The 18,487-nt window shown below is 35.5% G+C and overlaps 1 protein-coding gene across 1 annotated transcript in view; it reads right to left on the minus strand.

The window, feature by feature from the left end:
* LOC145694859 (putative G-protein coupled receptor AH9.1) overlaps nt 1-18,487 on the minus strand; it is a 383,535-nt gene that overhangs the window by 86,210 nt on the left and 278,838 nt on the right. Inside the window, exon 3 of the mRNA XM_081771560.1 lies at nt 10,915-10,946. Coding sequence (XP_081627686.1) covers nt 10,915-10,937 — 23 coding nt within the window. The 5' untranslated portion in view covers nt 10,938-10,946. The remainder of the gene's footprint in view (nt 1-10,914; nt 10,947-18,487) is intronic.

The following is an 18,487-nucleotide window of genomic DNA, read 5'->3' on the forward strand; positions in this document are numbered from 1 at the left end:
GGTCCTAACACTTACAATAAATTTTAAAATCGTCTATATACAGATCAGAGATAGGAAGCATGAATTACATATAAACACTTTTGCAGAGGACGGTAAACACTAGAAACATAGTAGAAATCACTCTGAAAGACTAGATCTCACATAATCCCTAAAACAATGTTTATCCAGAAACTTCTTGATGAACTGCGTGATACGATAGTCACAATGAACGATTTATATAGCCATTTCTAAATTCCACAACGTCACGTTGGGCCACCAGTCATTTTTAAGTCGAAGAATAGGGCGGCAACAAGGTGCTGCCGATGGGAAAGGTCCTCTTTAATCCGGCTTTTGAGATTAAACAATATCATTTGAAATTGACCTGAAATCACGAAATTCATTCTGAAAATGCCTCAAAACTGCTTGGGTCTCCTAACACTATGCCGTCTGGGGTTTACTTCCATATCGCTTTCTTACGGCTGTTTTAAAGCAAGGCAGAACATATAATACGAGAAAGATAGACAGACTGATTTTTTTTTAACTTGATGGCACACGGCTTTTCACAGAAACATTGACTACTTCTGAAAACTGAGTTCGATTCTCTTTGGGTGTGGATCACTTCCCATGCACTTTTGTCACAAAGAATGAGAATTGAAGAATAATACTGCAGTATGCATATGATAATTTCTTTCTATATAAAATACAGGAAATTACGGTAATTTTAAGTCGCAAATTTGAATATAGAAGGATTAAAAAGACGTGGAACGAGGGACAGTATCATAACTACAAATAGACTACGCTTAATTAACCATTTGCTTTACGCGGCTTGTTAATTGTTTCACTGCTAATTCGGTTGTCCCCCAAATTTTCCTATATCTGGTTATCTTCCTTCGAGCTAAGCAATTTATGAAAAACCCATCCAAATCTGTAGAGTAAAACCAAGGATATCGGAAAACATTCTCTCATTTTCTGGTAACCTGTGATTCATCCTAATCATCTTTTGTATAGGAGGTTAAGAAGAAACTATATTTTCTTCTTTTCATAAGGGTTGGAGATCTCAAGAAAAAAAGTAAAATCACATTAACTTGAAATGTGAGTATTGCAAACATCATGACATAGTAAAGTTAGGTACTAGAGCAGAAAATAAATTATTACTTTCATGATAAAACACTAATGGGTATTAATTTGCTACGAATATGGCAAGTACGTTTTCTTTACTTTTTTTTATATCTGAGCTTAATAAAAACTATACTAAGAATCTTCAAAATTATGAACGTTTATAAAAATCTAATGATTTGTTTGTTATTTCCATCTCTAGTGCGTGTGGATCCCTGGACTTTGTAGTAGACAAATTCCGTTAGTGTGGATTTTCTTGAAGTTCTATCATTTTCATTCACTTTCTTCACTGCATATTATCATCCATCTAGTCATTACCATCTCCTTTAGCCTATGCGCATAATCATGGGCATTGAGCTAAAAAGAGTATACCATTATTTTTAAATTAGGAACCAGAAAACTATTAAACTAAATCATTTATCAATTCAGCCGCTTACCAGAAATTAAAAAAAAATGAATTTTTAAAATGAAATATTCTAGTGGTTCTTCTAAAAACCATTCCTTCCTTAAGTTTTAGTAGCTTACATTTACATATTTTTACGTCACTTCTCACTTAATAACGATTAATAAGAAACTTTGTATCCTCGCTTCTCTTTCCTCTCTAAACTAAGGTATACCACTGCTAAACTAAAGTTAACCAATTGCACTCATGTTTAACTTAACAGTTACATATATTTGTTTGATTGTCTAAGAAGGATATATCTATGGTATATCATATTTTCTTTACATTACGCAACTTATTGCTCCTATATGAATATTTTGATGACAATAATTTTTAACCCTGGTATCATCCGATCTTATAATGTTACTGTTCGTTCGTGAATTTTTTAACATTCTGTTACTGTCATAAAATTATCTTACATGACACCTACAGTATCGCAATTAGCCCAGTAAAAATACACCTGAAGGTGGAAATTTGGAATAACGAGCTGAAATTTTCAACATCAATTCTACTATATCTATATATGAACATACTAAAAGTCCTAAAGAATCTCATTTGAGAAAACGTAGATATGACGTCATCAATATGGCAGCCAGCCGAACTCTTCTCTCAAATTTGAAACTTAAGTGTGAAGATATATGAATTTGTACACATTATAAGTGATCTTATTTCGAACATTGGGACATTTTATTTTAAAGTAAGCTCATGAATATCGTCATCGTCTGATCAATGTTAAAACCTCATTTCAATTCTTTTTTTCTAAGTTAATTTACTCTACAAACTAGGAAGTTTCCTTGCTGTCTGTAGTCTTATTCTTTCATGTGTAATTTCTTTATCAATACAACAGCAGATTGTTTCCCTGTCCGCATTCCTGTCATCACCTCACCTATGGTTAATCTACGTAGTCTGCACTTTTCCAAGATATAGAAGAAACTGTCAATAAACTAGGAAATAACCCGGAAGGAACATTCGACAAAAGGGTTGGAAGAGTTTTGGAAGGGGTAGTTGGAGTTGGATTTCAAGGCAGTCAAGTTGTAATAGCGCGAGCAACAATTTCCCAAAATGTATACCTTGCTCTAGCTTCAGGAACATTTGTCACCGTCAATGTTATATAGTTGTTAATAACAATGTGTCATCTTCTACAAAGTAATTTCGATCTTGGTTAAGTCAACCATCGCTAAAATATTAGCTTTTCTGTTTGGATCGCGCTGCCTCTTAATTCCCAGGTGCTTCATTGCTCAGAAGACCAAAGAGACAAATAGACGAACGTCAACCCGCCAAAAGGAACCATCAAGGAAGGAACGCCGAGACGCACGAGTAAGTACTTATAGATTAATCGATCCTACTTGCTAGTCCCTTCGTACCTATTTCAACCCCTTTTAACATCACAATCTGTTTCTTTTGTAAATGTTCTACTCGTATTTTACTTGAATGCAACCCAGGTCAGATCCCATACTTTATGCTCTACCAAATACAGAATTTACAAAATCCTGGGCGCAACTTGTTAGTTCTGGCATCCTCAATGCACGGTTCACTTACACATTATTTGAGCTTTTGAACTGACAAGGAGTGACTGCACAATAGCTATAGGTCATTTTAAGTTAAAAATTTTCTTCTTGCGTTACTTATGAGAGAACACATTGGAAAGTGTTTTCTAGAATAAAGTGCTTTTATTTGTTGCCGCCATTTTTAAATATGGCACCACGAATTGAAAAAAATAATTATTCTTGATTCTGTTAAATAGTAGTATCCAAAAATGTATTTGCGTATATATGGAGTAGACCTTTATAAAACGCGAATTGTACACTTCACTCACGATCTTTTTACATGAGCTATCATAGGAAAAGTACCATTTAGTGATAGAATAGTCGAATGGTAAACTGCATGGAATATACAAAAATGATAAAACCCAAAATCGGTGATTCGAATCCACTCTACGACATGGGAAGATTTTTTTTGGATAAAACTGTTGGAAAGAAAGAGGAAATTAAGGTTGATAATATATCAGAAAAACATGTCATAATGACGTAAGCTACACCAAGAAATACCTGCTTCATGCCAAACGACACATCTACATCAGAAAGCAACAAATTTGAGTACTTTCTAGGTTTGGTTCCTCTGACTTGAAACGTGCAAGACCATAGCAAGGTGTTATAGATTGACTTGTTGACTACCTAACAAAAATACGCTAAATCACTGCAAACAAGTTTTTAAAATGGTTTTAGTATCATATGTTAAATTTAGTACTTATATTTGTTTAATGAAGATATTTTGTTTTAAAAAAAATCTTTATGTATCTAAAAATACATTCTATGAAAATAATAAGTAGAAAATGTATTTAAATAAAAGTATGTTGTATAAAAAACAATAATGGAAAACAATATCATTTTAAACTATTGAGATATACTTTTGAATTATTAGATTCATTATCATCTTTTTTGTATTTTGCCTTATAAGCGAAAATATAAATGACGAGTTTGTCATTTATTCGTTCAAAGTAAGAGCGCAGCGCTACAAACTACGTCACTATATGCAAGAAGTACCCTAGGAGGTAAACTTGAATACCTCAATTCAAAATTTATACGTAAATGGTAAAAGATTAACTTTGGAAGAACTGGAAAAAACGGAGCTCATCTCCCTCAATTGTCCCTTCCAGATGGTTGGGCGCAGCAAACAAGTGCATGTAAATCGCCTGAAGTGGATTCCAAGAAACAGGAGTCTCCTGGGCGAAAAGCGAACCTTTCTGAATGTGCAGCTGCTGGCGTACCAGACGACTCAAAAATCCATCCAAAAAAGTCTACTGGTGACCATCTCATAGCAGTCTTCCCCTCCTCTTCCCCCTTTAATCAGAAGCTCTGTCAGTGAAGTCTCCTAACCCTGCTCGCAATGCTGATACAACAGCGGAAGTCAAGAATTCATCCGTCCCCCAGCCATGTGTCAATCTGCGAGTACTCATTGACAACAAACTTCCAGAAACAAGTGATGTACTTGCCAAAAGAAAACACCTCATTCCAGTTGTACTATTGATGACAAACAATGCAACCACCGCTTACAGCCAGGTAAGAAATAATGTGCTGAAACAAATGAAGGCGGTGAGTAACAATCGACTTTAGGAATCCTTCTATACAATGTTAGAGGTCTTAGAATAAAGACACGAGAATTATATTGCAATATACTTTCTAACTACAGCGTAGTTGCTTTTTCAGAATCTTCGTTATGTGACTCAAATTTTGATATTGAGCTTTTCGATGATAGATGTACCGCAATTAGGAAAGATCAGAATCTTGCAGCCAAATGCACAATTACTGGGGAAGGGGTTCTTCTCCTCGCTATAAACCGGAAGTACGAATTCTAAATTTTAAAATACATTATTATTGATCTTGATTGTGTGCTTGTAAAATTGGAGAGCTATTTTGTAACAATTAATATGTGTCTTGTTTATTTTGAACCAAGGCTACATATTGATTATTATGTCCAGTTTTTCAAGTAAGTTGAGGAGAATTCCCCCTGGAAGTAATGTTTGCCTTCTAGAAGACTTCAATAACCCCGATTTTATAGATATGACTGCGAGCGCGACTGAACTCAAGCCCAGTTGAGACAGGTGAGCACGAGTCCGATTGAGTGCGAGCCCAGTCGAGAGAAGTGAGCGTGTGAGAAGTCTTCGCGGTATCTTCTTATCAACTTATTCGTGGGCTTCGCAACCACCACTCCTCGAAGATAGGCGATTTTTCAAAGTTTCAGCTATGATTTGTTGATCCCTTTTCAAATAGCCATTCATCAAAACAAATATATCTTTTCTCGATAATTGGATGATTTCATCTTTTGAACTTGAAATTAATATAATTAATATTATCAAATAATCACTTCTTGTATTACTAAATTAATTCAATAACTAATTTAATTCAATTTATTGTATATATTTCATATGAATTATAAAATGGAAACTAAAATATATGCATGGACAATCCTTTTCTATGTAATACTGAAGTATTCTTTCTCTTTCATTATTTATTGCCCTTCACTGTCTTATTTGCTTGTGCCTTATAAACATCATTTTCACTTATTTTATAATAATTTTAGCTTTTTATAAAAAAAGCTTTTGTTCAATATTAAAAAAATGCTAAAATAGTTATTAACTGCTCCTTTTTATTCATTCGTAATTTACAAAAAAAAAAAAAAAAAAAAGGCGCAGTTAAGCGCAGCTGTTCTTGTCACATGCTTGTAGTAAATCGATCATAGATTATGCTTCAATATAAAATTTAGCGGAATGAAGCGTCATATATAACTTTTGAGTTCAGGTTTTAATTCACTTTGTAATAATTTCATTTTTTGATATAAATATTAATGAAAATAAATGTATAGTAAATAATGTATTTTCAATAATTTATGATGTTACAATATATTACATATCTTCCGGGAGAAAATCCATTTTGATTTAAACAGATCGGAAAAGTATACAATGAACTGTTTCATATGAAACTCGAGCTATATTTCTCGCGCGAAACATTTGTTACGAGACGCACAAAATTAGATTCACTTTGACATCCAATACTAGCTCTGGTATAAACTTCCATGGGTGAAGTTGAGGAAACCAACTGTCACTGTAGCCAACCTGATACTTAAAATAACCAAATATAGAAACTTTCACATTTTCATTTTCGGCCTCATTTTAGGCATTTCGTACCACTATGGCGCCTCGTGGCTCGTCTGTCGACTTCACTCACATGTACGAGGACGCATTTGTATAATCTCGCCCCAGGTGCTGATTTTTCACGGCACGGCACTGGCTGAGTGTAAATATAGCATATGGACATATGACGAAACAGCTGAGATCTACAGGAATCATCATCTTTGAACAGGATATCCTATTGCTCCATGGTAAACACGATCATGAATTTCATTTTTTGTATAATCATGTACACACACATATGGCACAGTTGATGGAGGATTATTTGTAGCATGAAGACATCATGCGTTTCGAGTGGTCAGCGCGATCACTAGATCTCAATCACAATCAGCATGCATGAGGTGCATTTGGACTATGGATTGCATAGTTAATTCCTTTCCCACAGTCAATTGCTGAACTGTGCTGGGTGCTTGTGCAAGAGTGAGATGCTTTACCACAGGAACTGCTTGACGATCCAATTCGTAGTATGAGTGCACCCTGTGCAGCCTGCATAGCAGCTCACGGTAACTGCACTTATAATAATTATATTTTATGTTATATTAAACATTACCATTATTTTATTGAATGAGCCATTGGGACAAATATCAGAGCATTGGAACAATTTTTATTCAGTAAAATGTGTTTTTCTCATTTTTAAAATATGGGCAATAGTGGATTGTTCTCACCTATCTTTCATCAGATCGTGAGAACGTCATCAGATCTATCTCGGTCGCCGCTAGGTGCTGGAACAGTGTTAGCCAATCGTAATGCCCTGGAGACGACGCGTGAATAAGGGCCATATGCATAGTCGACCACGTAAGGGTCCCCTAGACGAACCGTACCTGTGGGCTTCCTCAACCTTCCCCTTGACTGTGCAATGCATAAAGCTTCCAAAGTGATCCCTCAGGTACGGTTAACACTGAGAGCAGATTGGTCTAGTACACCTCGAGCGAGGCTAAAATTTTGTCAAAAAAAAGTTGAAGGTAGAACTCCGAAACTCAATTCTACTATGATAAAGAATTAACATCGAAGCAGCAACTGCATGGATACAACGTATGCTATATCAAAAAAATGAAATAAATGTTCTGAACTTTGTTCTTGCCAAGGCGGAAAAATAATGGTGTAGATTAGGAATACAGTTCTTTCTTTTTTTTAAATTTTCATACAAAGTCTGTTAACTTGAAAATAGTTATAAAGTGATATAGAAAAGCGGAAAAATATCGGTGTAGATTAGCAATACATTTCTTTTTTAATTTTCAGGTAAAGTCTGTTAACTCGCAAAAAGAAATATGGATATGTAGCTAGAAAACGTGTGAGGCTGTAGCTTTACAAAAGAGATCCCACTAGAAATAAATTACATATACAATGTAATTTTTTTGGACAAAATCAGCCCATAATATTTTTGTGAATGTATTTTCTAAACAATTTGCCAGTAAAAGTTAACCTTAGGAGAGCATAAAAGTTATGTCTCTAAATACAGTATTTTTGGGGGATATTCCATGCAAATAGCGTAAAACTTCTTATCTACTTATTCCTAGAGTGTTATCATCTAATTGCGTACAATTGTATAAGACATACATACATATAGTGAAAGCCAGACGTCTCAAAACCACGCACCAAACTTTGCAAGCTGCTTATTACAAGCAATTTTTACATCTACTACGGTTTAATGCCAAGGTGAAGCTGGAGAGCTACAGTCGAGGTCCATCCGTAGGGAACGGGCGTTTGCGATGGTGTGTAAACGAATTAGGGGTTCACTCGAGCAGATACTTTTACGAAATAGAAAATTTATAGGTAAAATACGATGTGAAGCCCTACATTTTTCGTGAAGGAATGAAAGAGTAAATATAAATAATTACCAACAATGGCAGCATATTGAAATGATTTAAGTGATAATGAAAGTATTGTATGTGTAAGTGCGCTCTTCCACTATCCTCGTATATACGTGTACCCCCATCGCTGACGCGCCTGCTCCCTATGGACGCACTCGCTCACTATCACTCGGAGTCGCCTGATGCGCTCCTACCATAACTCAGTTAGGTAGCATTCGTGCTTTTAGCCACATAGCACAGATTGATTCGTATCTTATGTACTGTAGTTTTTATGTTATACGCCCACACTGTATTTATACTGAGCCCTCCTGAAGTTAATCTGCAAGTAGTAATGGAGCTCTTCATATAGACATACTTTGCTAAAAGAAATACAAAGCTCTAACCTAACCTGAAAATGTAAGAAATGTGTCAAAATTTGATAGAACTGTTTAATCGAATAATGATCAAATTAGTATAAAAAATATGCATCTATCTGTAGTAGGTGGTCACTAGAACCTAGTTTTCCATTATAATTGCATAATTATGAGCCATACTTCTTAACACTGTTTCCATAATCACGTGAATCGATGCATACTTTGAGCAATTACAGCGCGTTGATAAACAGGAGTTCGATGATTTCCACTTGTCTTTCCTTATACGCATATCACCAACACTAATGTGCCTGCTTCCGCGGACAAAATCATGCGTGATCCCTCAAATTGTGCCCAGCTTGGAATCGGAATAAATGCAAACTTATCCTGTGCTGGGCATGGTTTTTCGCACTTATTTATTTATAATATATAAGTTTGCAAGCATATTATAAATGTGTACGCAGCTGGTGGTCAGGTAAGAAACCAAGAATGCAGAAGACGTTAGATCATTAGTGAAAAAAAAAAGGGAAGTTAGCGCTCCTCAAGTTTACCTATGCTAACTGAGAAATGTAGGAAAACACCAACAGGGAGAAGGATGTAAAACACATTAGAATAACATTTTCACGATGAAATATGTGTAACTATTGAGTCAATTTTTCCCATCAGTGATGATTCCTTTTTTTTTTTTTTTTTTTTTTTTTTTTTGTGGCGATTTCAATATACTGCGGATGAAATGTATTAGTAACGAAAATACTGAGAATTCACATTGAGCACGATAGGCTATGTGGTCCTGAGGGAATGTCATGGTTCTCGGGGAGAAATTTCTTCCCCTCCCCCGGCCGATCCTTGAAATCACCACTGGACCCCTAGAATCAATTCTGAAGCTATTCTACAATCGAATCTAAAATTTACTTCAGTACCAATACTGTAACAACAAGTATCTCTCGTTTATTTTATTTCAGGTAGAAGTTGTTAGTCCATTCTATGACCTTGTATTCAATATTTGTACGAGCGAAAGCAAAATATCCTGTAATCTTCTTTCAGGAATTGGTATATATTTTTAAACTGGTTGGCATCAAAATATGTCATTTATTATAGCTTAATCAACTCAACGAATTCGGTAAACTCATTAACATACTCAAATATTTTGTCAGCACGGAGCATATGCATTTTATACAGCAACAGAAACTGCTACGGGCTAGCAAAGGGTGCGTTGAAGCACCCCTAGCCTTTCCCTTGACTTACGGGGAGGTTGCGGGCTTGTTTGACCCTGCGGGAGAACTCTGCAACGCAAATTATAACGTGTCCCGTACGTAGCCCCTAAGTAGCCCGCAGAATAACTATGCATATGGCCCTAAATCTATTATAATTAAGGTACTCCAGAGTATGGTTTAATGGAAAAAGCTTTGGAGGCTTAAAGCTACGTGCTTTGAAGTGTCAGCCGATCTTCATGTTAGTGTGCAGCTCGAAGTTACAAAAGAACAACATACATTACCTTCGCTCATCGTTTTTCACAGAAACCACATATTATATAGTAATATTGTGCAACATATATATATATATATATATATATATATATATATATATATATATATATATATATATTAGTTTAATGATATACTACATTATATACCCAAAATCTACTGTAAGTACCTAGGTATGTTAATCTACAGGCTGCTTTACATTACATAATTTATGTTATTTGCAATGTTATCTGAATTTGACTTTTATGCACGCTTTTCCCATGGTAACATATGTACCTACCCGAAATATTCTTAAATAGCTTTGATATTGGGCATCTTTGTGATTCGTACTTACTTGTATAATTGGGGTCTTGAGTCGAATATTTTATTTTTCATATTCACATTTTCATTGGCATTCGAATACGGGAAGAACTCTGCCAACCGTAAAACTACTACACACTCCGTATTGAAGATGTCTACCAATAAAAACCTGGTCTTATGACTGTCAACAGATGGTGACCCCATAACGTAAGTGCATTCGATCAGTGCTCATGTGTCATTGCGAGCGTTTGTTTTGTTCACAGGTACCGTTATCTGTTCCATGCTTCTGACCGACTAGCAACATTTTTGTGCCGATTGTTCGTGATTACCACATTTATCTGCATATTCCCTTAAATTTTGGGCATGTCTAATAAAGCCAAATAAATAAATGAACTTTAATGAAGGTGATACATCTTTTTAACGGTATCCAAAAGTCCTGAGATTGAATTGTGATTAAACTTTGTCAGGAGATTTCCTTCAGTCTCATCAATTGAATGCCTGGGTATTGTTTTAATGTAAGGACCGCAGTCAAATTTCAATATTTATCTTCTTACTTTGGCAATGTTTCTAGCTCCAAATAACCTTATATTAATTTGTTGAGGCTATTTCTTCATTACTATCTGCGAGATAGTTTCCCAACTGAGTTGATTTACTAATTATTTCATGTTTTGTATTGTGTATCGTTGAAATTTGAGCAATGTAAGATTGTTTCATTAAAACTGAAGTAATTACGTAGAATACTTACCCTCCCCATAATCGGGACACCATTTTGGCAATCTGCAAAAAAAATATATATATAAAATGAATTACTCATAAACATAATTTAATTCTTAGTAAAGAACTTAAGATTACGTTAATTTCTATCACCTTCCAAAGAAAATTTTGCTTAGGATACACTAAACACAGGTTTCTATCAAATGTACAAAAAATACATAAATGAATAGGAATATTGTATGAGGTGCCCAGGAAACTTAAAAGTCGTTTCCTCCAACATGCTCGTGTTTTGTTCTCGAGCGCAGAACATCCCAGACAGTATATTGAGATATAAGAGTAACACAGAAGGAAAACAACAACGTAAAGTTTCATCTATAGAGTTCCAGTTTGTAACCGCGACAATAAAAGGACGAACACGTGTTTTGACGCTAGCCAAGAAAGAAATTCGTTTCTCTTTCTTTCTTTCTTTTTCTTTTTCTTTTTTTTTTTTTTAAAAAAAACATATCCTCATATTCAAATTCACAAAAGAGTGCACTTTTCCGCAACTTCGAGTAACATCTCTGATATAACAAATATTTATATAAACCTATATTTTTCCATTTATATCAGATGTATAGCACATCTCAAAATATGAAGTATTTATATATGGTCAACTGAATATAAAGTAGCTATCCCCTATCTTTAAAAGAAAAATAGTGGAACTTACCAAAGACACAAAAAATACATGTAAGAACTATTCTTTGTGATTCTATGTTTAGATTACCCTTCGTGCTAGAGAAATGCTACTAGGTAAGAGTTAGGAAAGTCTTCCAGTAAAAAAGAACGGATATGTTTTGAATCGATGCTTAGTTGGATTGGATTCCATTTGAGTTTAGCGTCCCATTCAGCAGCAAAGCTATATGAGACTTGGACCGATAGCTTAACGTACGGTCCGAAACACATGACCTCCCACCGGGAAGTGAACGAGACGATGTTTAGTAACATGGAAGGTAGCCAACGTTAGAAATATATAACTATGGCCTATGGAACTCGCAGGTTCAATGCTGCATTCAGAAAAAGTTCGCCAATAACTTCTGTCAGATCCATCTTAATAGTGTCCTCTCATCTACGCTTAGATGACCTAAATACGATAGGTACCTCTCAATGACCAGGCATCTTAGAGAGGGGGAATAAGGTGTTCTCAATGACAGGCGTCTTACAGAGTGTTGGATGATCAATCGGTAGAAATTGATGCCTTCTGCGGTGTTCCGTCTCCTTTTACCCAGAAATGTTGCTCACGACTTGAATCTACGTCACTTACCGATCATTGGCGATGGTTGATGACATTTTCTTCATGACCAAGTGTGTTTACAGCCAACATGTGATGTTGGAAGAGCATGGAACTTTGCAATATTGTCCTCTCATTTGCATCTAGGTATTCTTAATGGTATTTTTTTAATGGGGTTTTCAATCGTTCCGTGTTCTGAAGTTTCTACCATTACCAATTCTCGTCCCTTTTGAATCCGAATATTCGCCTCAGGATTTTATATAAGTATATATATTGGGTGGTCTAAAACTTACGCCCGTGTTCAGCGAGATGTAGTGCTAAAAGTAAAAAGAACACGAAAACAATATAACCTTTAACTTCTGGGAGCTTGTTTTGGCGGTGAAACCCAATAAAGATATGACGATGTGGCAGCACCGCACGATATATAGTAAGATAAGTGTTTAACGAAAAGACGTTATCATTATTTGACGCGGAGTTGGGATATCGTCTGGTGACTGGTAACCAGGTAATCAGTGTTCAAATTCCGTCACTGGTTACACGTTTTCCTTTTCGGTGGAAAAAGTTATTTCACGACAAATGCGGATGAAACAATGATAATTCGAGAGAGCATATTGGAATTTGAACACAATACCGTGGTCCGGATTCCACTTTAACCTGTAGATCCATATCGCGTACAATCTCGATACTGAAAAGGGGCCATAAATTTTAATGAAAACAACGAAGAAAAAACAATTATCGATAATCTTTTTGCACACAATTCTGAAAAGATTTTGTAAATACAATTAGTTAATGAATTTTCAATACTTACCTCACGAATGTACACATAAATTCAAATTTACGTATGCAAAAGTATGTGCGTGAGGTACTACAGTGCTCCAGTAAGTTAGCGTGGTCGCGGTGGCTCAGTGATAGAGCGTTCACCTCTGGTGTATGGAGTCCATAATTCGATCCCTGCTCGTGGCAAGAGAACTTTGTGGTGGACAAACACCGTGTGCGTGGGTTTTCTCGAAGTTCTCCCACTTTCTTCACTCCACCATTTTCATTGATTTCTCATCATAACCGTCTCCTTTAGCCTAGACGGCTAAGCGTGGGACGTAAAACTTAAAGATTTCCTTTCATTTTCCAATAAGTTACACGAAAAGACGCGTCTGGATCAGTATTTCTGGAGAGTCGGAAAATAATTTAATTTCGTACTTTATTTTAATAAAACAAAAGAGAGGGAAAGTGATGACTGGCATATTCCTATCTTTTGATATTTTTTTTCGATCCTGTTAATATTCCATAGTACTTTGCCAATTGATGATGCTTGTGACGTATTCGCGAAAGAGCTCTGTTTGTGTTCTATGAAGAGGCTCAATTGTAATGAGAAGTCAATTTTTCAGCTAAATTGGGAAGCATTAAGGCTAGAAATGAAACATGAAATGTTGCTGCAGGAAATCTCTTCAGGGAGGAAGCAGCTAAAGGAAGGAGATGACGATGATGAACAATAGAGGTCAACACACACTAACACACATACCAAAAAGGCCAGAAGAGGCAAGAGGTATAAAACACGAACAACCATGAGGACATTTGTGGAAATATATAGCTTTGAGTTAGTAAATGCGCTCATAGCTTGTTATCTCAGATGACACTGCTAAGACATTGGACGTGGGTAAAGGCAATCACTTTCCTTCTTCTCCTCAATCTCTCTTCTTCTCATTATCCGAAGGACAACAAACAGCCTTCTTCTTCTCTTACCTTCCTACCTTGTTAATTCCAGATTTTCTGTCACATTCTGGAACACAATTTGCTACCTTGTGTTTGACCTTTCTTTATATACAAGTATATATAAGAATGAAAGAAAGCCATTGGCCAACCAAAATAATTAATCATTCCTTATTCAAAATGTTTGCCACGACAGAATTATGTGCCCGATTTCTTAATTACGTCCAACAACCATTGTATTATTAGTTGCAAAATCGATGTGTAATAGATCGTCAGTTTTATCTTCGGAGTTAAACATAGTGTTTCATTTTTCCTGGTTGCATATTAGGGCAAATGAGTTTGTGATGGATAATATCAAGTCATAGGTTTGCTCAGTGTTATCTCGTTTTCTTATATATTCTCATTTCACTAGTTATTTCACAATGATTCACTTTCATATCATCAGTCACCTTTAGCCTATAGGGCATAATCATGATCGTCATCATCATCATAAGTATGGTAGGTCACTTGCCTCAATTGAGAAAATCTTCCATGCTCTACGGTCTTCCGCTAGCCTCTTCGTCTTCAAGTACGATTATTCTGTTTTGATATCATCCATTAATTGTAGTCTCCGTCGTTCCCCTCCCTCTCTTTCCTGCCACCATATCCCCTAGCATATCTCTCATGATGCAGTTCCTTCTTAGCCAACGTCTCAAACAGTTTTTCTTCCTTTTCTTCTTCAACCAGTTTTTCTTCCTTTTTTTAATAATATCTAAAATTGTTCATTTTTCTCCAACCATTTTTAAGACGCTCGCATTAGTTTTACGCTTGACCCTGCTAATTTTTCCATTCTTCTCCAAACCCACATTTCAAAAGCTTCCAGTCGTCTTTCATCATTTTTGCATAATGTTCATGTTTCTTTCCTGTACAGTACAATACCCCACACGAAGCATTTTATGAGTGTTTTTCTCAACTCTTTATTCAAGGTCGCACAAAATAATATTTTGTTCCTTCTAAAGACTACTATCACCATAGAGATCTACATGGGCTCGAGCCGAGCCCGCGGGCCGGACTCTGGCCCACAAAACATATATCACTTCGGACACGGGCCGGGCTGTAAATTTTTTAATATATAACCATATTTCTCGGGCTTTTCCGGGCCTAGCTTTGTAAATATGCTGTACAACGATAATTATTGGACCGTTCTTTCTGGATAACTTTTAAAGCACAACTGCAAAATTAAACATTTCGCCGTTATATATTCGTTGCAGTTTAAGTGTTCAATCCTGTGGGAAGACCTGTGAAAGAATAAATATTTGGCCCAGAAATAGGAGCACGCGTCCCCACGTTCACTGTATCATGGGTTGTGAACTGCTTAGTCCCTCTTCTCAAGAATCTTCCTCACTTTCAATATCAATGTTTCTTGGTAAAAGCTCCTCGATATCATTTTATTCTTCATCATGAATCAGATCGGCATCAAATAATCATACGCAACAAACGGTTATCAGAAGTTCCTTCAAAAACATGGAAATTAGAGAAATGAACTTGTAGAGGTGTTTTCAACCTACCTATGCATAAATATGGTAGAAAACATATGTTATATTCACCTGCGGATACATCAGTCATTCATATCCTTTCCTTTACCTCCTCATGCGGATGAATTCGTACTTGAAAGGCAAAGGGTTAAATTAAAGATTTCATTTCATACTCTAATTCTTCATAATAAGAAATAATGAAGGATATATCTTGGAATATGAAGAAGCACTAGACTGCTAAAAGTCTTAGCCGTCATGAATTGTGTACAAATTTCAATAAATTTAAAGTAACTAGGAGTTTTGATATATTATATTTCAGTAAAATTACAACCAATAAACACGTTTCGATCATATAGTTGTTAAGTTACAATTTCACTGTAAAGTAGTCTTAATTATGAGAAAATATTAAAATAATAACTATTGTGATTAACCCTAGAAGAACCAAGGGGGACAATTTTGCCCGTGTGATCAAATTTTATATATATACGGTGTATTGTTTACACGATAAAATGTTTCCTATAATCTCGTGGATATTTTACATTGTTCATTTGATTGTAATGATCACTTTTGTTAGTTTTATATTACAAATCATCTATTTTCTTCCTATAAGAAATAATCATTTGGTGTGGGCTGATTTGACCTCTCCTTTGGTACTAGGTGTTACATTTGCTTTTCATATTTTTCTTTTTAGTCCATAATCTACATTGTTTTTCTTTTCAAAGTGTTATTTCAGTCCCTTATATCAAGAGTAACGCTTACAGCAGCATTTTCTAGTGTTAGAGATATTATTAATTCCTTCCTTTCTTGAGCGTTTTTTTATATATGTAATAATATCAAGGATGTCTTGAATGATGTAACCATTTACGATAAGTGTAAAGTAGAACTACTTGAAAGTTTTCTGTTATTAGTTTAGTCTAAAATATTCGCTTAAATTCAATAAAGATAGTGTAACAATCACTTGAAACCAGTGCGGACAAATTTCACACTACCTTGGTAATACACGTAGCAGATACGGGATTATACTTCTATGATTAAAATAGAGATCATATTCTTTCATAGCCTATTTTCAATGTTTCACTCTACAGATGTATTACCTTCTTTTTTGAAAAATACTTTTTTTCCTTAATTCCATCTGGTTTTACACTATACTAGCAAATGTTTCCACGTGTTCCTGAGGACACCCCATCCTAATTCCTCTATTAGTCACCCGAATTCCTTTGTTTTTACTTCTAGGTCCACTATCAGAAAACCCTGAAAAACATATTAAATTATTTTCAATAAAAAGTCTAAATATCAAATGCCATATTTATAACCTTAAGGGATGTCGAGATATGAACATATTATTACAATTGCAATTTCTATTGCAATCCTTCCAATATAAATTTTAAAAGATCTCGTAGTGGTACATTACGTCACAAATCCTAAGTACAGGATGTATTTCAAGTTTCTAACTGTAGATCAGTCAGTTGGTCAGGACTTATATATATACCGTACCACAGAGCATTATTCTACAAGTCAAAATAAACTAACTAACTAACTAACTATATATATATATATTTGTATACATGTCGGGTCTTCGTCTGAGGACACAAATTGCACTTGTAGCAACGTCGCAAATAAAGAATTCTAAATTAGATCTACCAATCTATGAAATAGTTATCTTTCCACGTGATAGCTAAAGTCGATATTGGTTGACGCTAGCATCACTTATTAGTATAGCAATCGATTCAACTGCTTGTTGTAATCGTAGAGTAATGCTAATGGCTCCAAGTTAATCTGCGACGTTGCCACATTATGAAATTTTGATTTCCCATAGCGTCTGAAAGAGGCCCCCGAGGGTATTCCATCATATAACATTTTTGCTTTGTTTTGGCTTTTAGAATTGTGTTCTGTGGTCTGTGGGCGCCAGTTTTATAACATCCAATTTCCTCTAAACAAGCAAGGAAAGAAAAGAAATAAGTACAGCTTTTTTCCTTTTACTAGAACTGGTACTACTATTTCTCTTATTGTGGAACTGTAGCCATACTTTTCCTTGGTTTGTTTAAGGTTTGTTTACTGACAGTGAGTGAAGTTGTGATGAGTAGTACAGTGTTGAGATGAATCGCAAATTAACCAAGTAACAATGTATTTCCGTGCTGCAATCTTGGTTGAAACACAACAAAATATAAATATGGTGACAGCGGACTTTAGGGAAAGATTTCCAGGCGTGGAAGTACCACTACGTCAAGCCACGAGAAACCTGAACCAACAATTTGAGGCTACAGGTTCTGCGTATGATCTACTGCGAAGCGGGCTACCACGACGGGTGCAAATTGAAGGAAACAATTAGCTTATTGTTTAGAATATTGTGTGTCTAGCCCAAAGAAGTCTATTAGAAGGCGCGCACGTGAAATAGTGGTGTCATAGTACTATTCTATTTTTAAAGGAACTGCAACCAGTGATACATATCATCAGATATTGCAGAAAGTTGTCATTCCAGAACTTGATAATAACCCTCGTTACGAAAACATTCAGTTTAAACGGCAACACGATAGAGCACCTCCTCACTTTGATGTTGTTGTGAGGGGTTTGTTGGATCACCATTTCGATGAATGGATTGGTTGTCGTGGTACGATAGATTGATCATCCCGTTAGAGTGACCTCACACTATACGACCCTCCATGTGGGGTATCATCAAAGACAAAGTGCTTTCCAAGCAACGGCAGGATTTGGATCACTTAAAAGAGTTGATCGAACAATCATTCGAGAGATTGGATGCCAATCCTCGATTGTGTTATAATATTTGTAAATCAATGCTTGTGGGTTGAACATGGTGGGAAATAGTTTCAAAATTTGCTTGTAAGTGCAATAAAGATTGTCAAATCAGTTGGTTTCTTTTATTTCTTCACATACTGGGAAAATCGACTTTGTGCCGACCTTGTTTATCAATGTTTTTGTTTCTTGCATCAGCGGAGAAAAGTTAATTTTAAAATTCCACACCATTTGCAATATATTAAAATGTACAATACAAAAAAAGCACTTCGAACTGTCTCAGGAAGAAGGAGAAAGTAATAGATGAATAAGGAAGTACATAAATAGGATTTTTAAATAACACGATGTTTTCGAAGTCCATCAAAAAT

The sequence above is a fragment of the Thermobia domestica genome, chromosome 9 (assembly GCF_964235325.1).
Source record: "Thermobia domestica chromosome 9, izTheDome1.hap1.1, whole genome shotgun sequence".
Taxonomy (NCBI): Eukaryota; Metazoa; Arthropoda; class Insecta; order Zygentoma; family Lepismatidae; genus Thermobia; species Thermobia domestica.